At 43.3% G+C, this 6,695-nt stretch overlaps 1 protein-coding gene across 1 annotated transcript; it reads left to right on the top strand.

Moving 5' to 3' along the window:
* Positions 1–1,272: 1,272 nt before the first annotated feature.
* On the top strand, positions 1,273–2,440 carry LOC110704755. The gene is made up of 3 exons (XM_021882569.1): positions 1,273–1,303; positions 1,385–1,720; positions 1,941–2,440. The coding sequence occupies exons 1-3, from the start codon at positions 1,273–1,275 to the stop codon at positions 2,438–2,440; spliced, it is 867 nt and encodes a 288-aa protein (XP_021738261.1).
* Positions 2,441–6,695: the final 4,255 nt, after the last annotated feature.

Here is a 6,695-nt window from a genome sequence, read left to right as displayed (position 1 = left end):
ACACCCCCTCCACCACAAACACCAACAGACCAACCCAGGCAGCCTACCCCCCTACAGCACAACCATCACACCCAACAGCTAGAAGGCCTAGGCAACCAACCCAGCCCAAAGCACAAACCAGGCTTAAACCCAAAGAATGGAGGGTGCCTAGAAGCACTGCTGTTAAGTTTGGCCTTGATGTTGGCAAGAAAACTGCAGCAGGGAGGCAAATCAACACTAGGAGCAAAACAAAATTGGTGGTTGAAGAAATTGATGTTGAGTCTGATGGTTGGCCTTCTAGTGATAGTGAAGATGGTGATTATGAAGCTTCTGATGTTGAGGTTGATTCTTATATGGAGTTGGACATTGAGGATGAGTACATTGTGAGAGAAGAAGATGTTCCTGATAATATACATGAGAATACCTTTGAGGATTACTTAGATGGGTCTCATGTGTTAGATAAAATGTACAAAAATGGTATAATTTGGTCTCACTCACCATTTGGATCCATTGTTCTTGAGGAGTGGTTGATTTTTGAAACCAAAACACAGTTTCTAGAGGTATTCAGAGATTACTGCATATAAGAGGGCTTCTCTGTTTCAGTTGACTATACTGACAGTAAGAGGTACATAGCAAGGTGTTTGATGAGGGATTGCACTTGGAGGATTCATGCTTCAGTTCTAAGAGACAAAGTCAGTTGTGCCATAAAGAAGCTAAAAGGAGAGCATGCAACTTGTGGGAGGCTGGAAGAGAATCCTATGGTCTCTTCAGCATGGCTATGCAGACATTTGCTTCAAGACTTAGAGACAAACCTAGATGTCCCAGTTGAGTCATTGCAGAGGCTGTGCATGGAAAGGTACAGGATCACTGTGAAGTTGAGATTGTTATACAAAGTGAGGAGTTTAGCCAGGGAGCAATTACATGGTGGGTTTGCTGAGTCCTATGCAACTCTTCCAAAGTATGCTGAAATGATAAAGTCCACAAATCCTGGGTCATATGCCCTTATTACATGGACTGGCAGTGAGGATCACAGTTTGAAATTCAAGGCATGTTTCATATCTTTTGCAGCTCAAGTTAGAGGATTCTTAGGGGGTTGTAGACCTATCATAGGAATAGATGGTGCACATTTAAGTGGGTATTACAAAGGGATTATGCTCACTGCAGTTGCAATTGATGGGAATAATGAGATCTTTGTGTTAGCATATGGGATTGTTGACACAGAGAGCATAGATTCCTGGACTTATTTCTTCAGAAACTTGAGGTGCCTGTTTGCTTAGTGTGGATCTCAGAAGGATGACTGGACTTTTATCAGTGAAGGATGAGGGTAAGTTTCTTCTTTGTCTTTAATTTGTGATTATGAAGTTGTTTACTAACTACTCTACTTTTGTTTAGGGGGTTGAATCAGCATTGTTTGAGGTGTTCCCAAGAGCTACAAGGAGAGTATGCTGCCAGCATTTGTACTCAAATTGCAAGGCTGCAGGATGGAGTGGGACAACATTTCATAAGTTGTTTTGGATTGATGCAAATGCCTACAATGAGTATGTCTTTGGAAAAGCTATGTCAAAGATAAAAGAGTATGATGCAGCAGCATTTGATTATCTGACAAAGGTTGAAGAGCAATGGAGTGTGCACATGTTTGACAGGACAGTTTGTTGTGATCATAACACAACAAACTTCGTAGAGTCATTCAATGCCATAACAAAGGCCAACAGGGACATGCCTGTGTTGACATTGCTGGAAGGTAAATTTGGTTCCCTGTTTTGCTCATTTCAATGCCTGTGCACATGGTTGACTTTTTTTTTTTTTTTTGGAATGATTAAGCTGTCAGGAATTGGTGCATGAAAAGGATGGGTTCCAGGTTTGATAAAGCAGTGGCCATGGATCCTCATGAGCTGACAGAGCATGCAAAGGGGGTTTGGAGACTAGGACTGATGAGTCTAGGTTCTGCCATGTCACTGCAGCTGGTGGTGGAGAGTTTGAGGTGAGGGATGGCTATGTCAAGTTCCCTGTCACCCTTGGAAATATGACTTGTGGGTGTGGGAAATGGCAAGGATCAGGGATCCCATGCAAGCATGGTCTCAGGGTCATTTACAACCAGAGACTTGATCCTAGGGACTTTGTGTCTCCTTTCTACAAGGGGGCTGCATATAAACAGACTTATGGAGACCACATCCACCCCATGGCTGATCCAACTCACTGGCCTTCACTTGATGTGCCAGAAATTGCACCTCCCCAAGGGAAAAGAAATGCAGGCAGACCACCTAAGCAAAGGAGAAGAGCTGCTCATGAAGCAAAAAAAGGGAAGAGGCACAAGAACAACAAATGCAGCCTGTGCAAAGAACTAGGACACAATGCAGTGACATGCAAGGCAAGAAAGGCAGCAGCAAAGAAGGCAGAACATGCAGCTTCCTCTTCACAGCAACCCAACACAAGGGGGAAGAAGAGAAAGGCTGCTACTTAGCATTGTTGAAGCTAGTTGTGAAGTGTAATATTTTGGTGAACACAACTCAGTGTCCTGTGTTTTTGAACAAAATGTTGCAGCTAGTTGTGAAGTGTAAATTTTTGCTACTACTTGGTTTATATGGCACTTCTTATTTAATGTATGTAATGCTAGTACTCAACAATTATGTAGGCATATTTTTTTGACAAACAATGTTACCAATTTAAGTACAACTTATTTAAAATACAAAATATTTTGTCTTACATTTTTCATTTTAAGGCTAGAAATACAATAAACACAAACAAAATTGCTCCTATTTTAATTGCTCCATTCACTATCTTTTGCTGTTTTGCTACTTTTTTCTTTAGCTCCTTCAACTCATGCTTCAACACGGTCTCACTTCCATGCGTGGTATTCCCTCCCCTGCTTTGATTTTCATAACCCCACGAGACATTTTCATCAACATTGCCTTTGCACCATCTGAATGTATCACAAACATCACACTTGTAGTACAACCTTTGTGGATTTTTTGCCGAATCGGAGCTTCTTATTGCAAACTTCCTACCACAAGAACATGCTTTGTTTGGCACCCTTACATACGATGAATTAAAAGAAGACGACGATGATGATGATCTTGAGTTTGTTGACATCTTTGCAAATGCTTTTAGAGGTTAGAGGTGTGCCTTGGTACGTGACTCCTTCAAAAATCACATATATATGCACAAACTAGCCGTTACACTCTTCCAACGGCTACATTTTTAAAAAAAAATGGTATTTCATGCAAAATAAAATAAAGTAATGGTATACGGTGAATTAAGAAATTACCCCAAACGGCACACTGACGGCAGTTGTCACTAATGCTATACTGTGCTAACGGACCTAAACTGAATGGTATATGGTGAATTAAAAGATTTTGTGTGGTATATGGTGAATTTTGAAGAAACTCAGTGGTATATCATGAAATTTCCGTTTTTTTTAATCGAGTTTGAACGAAAACAGTTAATCTTGAAAACACGTCCTTGGTTGTTCAAACTTTAACAATTTTTTAATGGGGCTTGTTCCGGATAAGACCCGACAACCCGTATCCGAGATCCGTGATGACCCTATCGTCCAACTGAGCACCTACACAGGAAACAAGGATTAGCTAACCCCGCGGTGAATTCGGGGATAACCACTCCGATGGTAAAGTCATAAAGTGTTTAAGAAGAAGAAGAAGAAGAAGAAGAAGAAGAAGAAGAAGAAGAAGAAGAAGAAGAAGAAGAAGAAGAGAAGATATCAAGAGAGTGATTAAGAGAATTAGAGAGAGAGAGAGAGAGAGAGAGTAATAAATGCTACCTCTTTATGAAGATCTAACTTTCCTATTTATAGAAGACCCACCTGCCAGGTGGCTGCATGCCATGCAAGTAACATTCATGCCAAGTATTGTTCGTCTGACGCCACGTGTTGCTCATCAGACGACCGTTAGTTATGCCGTTTTGAGAATTTGCCGATATATTCATTATGCCGATATATTCATTATGACTTGTAATAGGAACCCGTTGAGTCTGTGAAAAAGGTTGATATCGGCATTTATTTATCCGTTATCGGTACCTCCCCATACAGGGCTATTGATGACCAACTTTAATTTCAATCATCACTACCCTAATATCAAAAAGGAGGGTGACGAATTTCAGTCTACAAATTGAAGGGCTAGGGGCATGGAAGAAGGTGAATACGTAATTGAGTGAGGATGCATGGAGCGGTCCTTAGAAGGTTAGAGCCATTTAGTTAGGGGGATGCATTTACGGCATATTGGCATGGCTTATTCAACTTCATTGGAAGAGGCGGCATTAGCATGTATACATGCAATTGAATGGTTAGTTCTTTACTCAAGAAATGGATTCTCATCTATACAAATTCTATAATATATATTTTTAAGTGCATGCAACTAGCGAGCCTAGCATTAATATAATAAATTAATAATGTTCATATTTAAAGACAAGTCTTTTAACATATGCTTTATTACAAGCTCAAACATACGTGATATGATCGATCATGAACAAATTTATAAATGTTGGTACTACCTTTGCTTTTATGTCATTATTGTTTATTTGTTTACTTGATCTTTTCTTGATTTCAAAGTTTTTCGAATATCAAATAAAACCACCACCCTAACGCTAACACAACCCGCCCCCCTAAGAGCCATCTTCTTTTATTTCTTTAATACACTACACCACTTACACCAAGGTCACCAACACACACATGCATCCTCAATTCCTCATAGTCAAAGGCCTCAAATCAAGTACCATCACCATCATAGCTAGAGAACTACAACTGTATTCTAGCTCTATGTTATTAACATACTAGCTACTTATAATATAATAGTTATATAAATCCTACGTTTGTTATATACGTAGTGTTTGGGTCCAATTTAGTCAAAATTGGGCCTAGGCACTAAATGATCCAATTAAAAGCCCAAGGTCAAGGTTCAACTCTCCAATTGCTCAAAAGTCAAAGGTCAGCCCACAAAGTAAGCCAATTGGGCTAAAGCCCAATCTCTCCATGTATGATGAGGTATAAAAGCCATCATATTGACACATTCAAGAGGGGACATGACACATACATTCATATTCCAATTCATATGCTCATTCTTGCATTCGGAAATATTCCACAAAAGCCTCAAGCTACAAACTCTCTTGCATAGTGTCTTCCTTTTACACATTGTACTGACTTTAGCATCGGAGGGGCCTTCCTCGGAAACACCCCCGAGGCTAGTTTACGTGTGTTCACTGTGCAGGAAACCTTCGGCCCAACACAACTTGGACCGAATCCAGTCTTCTCCATCTCAGCGGACCTTCGGCAAGGTCCCATTGTTTTCAACCGAAACAATTTGGCGCCGTCTGTGGGGAAGACTTTCAAAAATCTTTAAGCCAAATTCCTAACCAAGATCATCTTGCAATTATCTTAGCAGCCATGGCTAAGAACCGCAAGAGCAAAAGCCTCCGTCAAGGAGCGGGCGAAAAGCCTAAGACCCCATCGCCCTCGCCGGACCGGAACTCTCCCAAGGGTGCCGGCTCGGGGGGAGGATCACACAAGGAGGATTCCCTATCTCCTATAATGCATGACTCTCAATATAGGCCGGACCACTCTCGGTCTAGCAGGGGTCAGTCTGATCATAGGACATATTCAGTGTCCCAAAGCCAACCATCGGCTGCACGGCCTCATTACCACACTCGGCCGGGGACCCCTTTGACGGGGCCCAGTTCGGAAGAGGTGGCAAGAGCGCTGGCAGTACTCATGGAGGCAATGAGGGCACAGAATATGCCACCGCCTCGTGATCAAACTCCTCCGCATACCCGGCATCAGCGGAGGAAGTTAGACCATGACGGTGGGAAGCTTCCTTCCTTCCGGGAACTGGAAGAGTGGGAGGAGGATTCTTGGAAAAATGAAAAACAGAGGAAAAAGAACTCTCAATTATTTAAAGGATCCTCATCCTCAAGACCAGCAGCGCATAAGAGCAGCAGCTCAGCTTCTCGGCCAGAATCTACTCGCCGGGAACCCGAGACTGCTCGCAGAAGCGTCCTTGACCGACTCGGCGGCCAGGAACCGAGCGTGCGTAGTCGCCTCACGTTCCCTGCAGCCGAGGCCCAGACTTCCCAGCCAGGGACGAAAACCACTCCTACCTCTCTAAGAGGGCGGAGCGCGGTCCCTTCGGCCAGGAACAAGGGCAAGGCCATTATGCTTCCCGCTAGTTCACCATTCGAGCAATGGATACTGGAAGAGCGCGTACCCACGGTTAAAATACCGTCGCATATCACATATGACGGGACCACGGATCCGAAGGACCACGTGGCCTCGTATGAGACTCATATGCATCTTTGCCCCAGATCCGAGGCGACTTGGTGCAAATATTTCCCAACCACTCTCAAGGGGGTCGCGCAAGCGTGGATCTCCAAGGGAGTAAGGCAAGGCTCCATAACAGGTTGGGATGATCTGTCCTCCAAGTTCAGGAGCAAGTTTTCCACGGCAAACCGCCGAGAGAAGACTACCGCAGAGCTCATGGGTCTGCAACAGGGGGAAACCGAAAGCCTCCGAGACTACCTGACCCGTTTCAGTAACGAGTCATCAAGCGTCTCTCAGCTGGACCAGGGGCTAGCTGTTTTTGCAATGCAGAATGGCCTTCAGCCAGGAAAATTCCTAGACTTCATGGTCATGCATACCCCGCAGACCTTGGAGGAAGCTCTTAGTGCTTCGGATAAGTTCATCCGAGCCGAAGAATGGAATAAAGCAAAAACCC

Source organism: Chenopodium quinoa, unplaced genomic scaffold (assembly GCF_001683475.1).
Source record: "Chenopodium quinoa cultivar QQ74 unplaced genomic scaffold, ASM168347v1, whole genome shotgun sequence".
Taxonomy (NCBI): domain Eukaryota; kingdom Viridiplantae; phylum Streptophyta; class Magnoliopsida; order Caryophyllales; family Amaranthaceae; genus Chenopodium; species Chenopodium quinoa.
Note: the sequence above shows the minus strand (reverse complement) of the source record. Positions and strands in the feature narration are given on the sequence as shown.

Excerpts from the sequence above, each read along its gene's own strand:
- LOC110704755 (XM_021882569.1), top strand. The coding sequence starts at position 1,273 with ATGACTGGACTTTTATCAGTGAAGGATGAGG. Across the intron at positions 1,304-1,384 it reads TTTATCAGTGAAGGATGAGG|CATTGTTTGAGGTGTTCCCA; the intron begins GTAAGTTTCTTC and ends GGGTTGAATCAG. Across the intron at positions 1,721-1,940 it reads TGTGTTGACATTGCTGGAAG|CTGGTGGTGGAGAGTTTGAG; the intron begins GTAAATTTGGTT and ends ATGTCACTGCAG.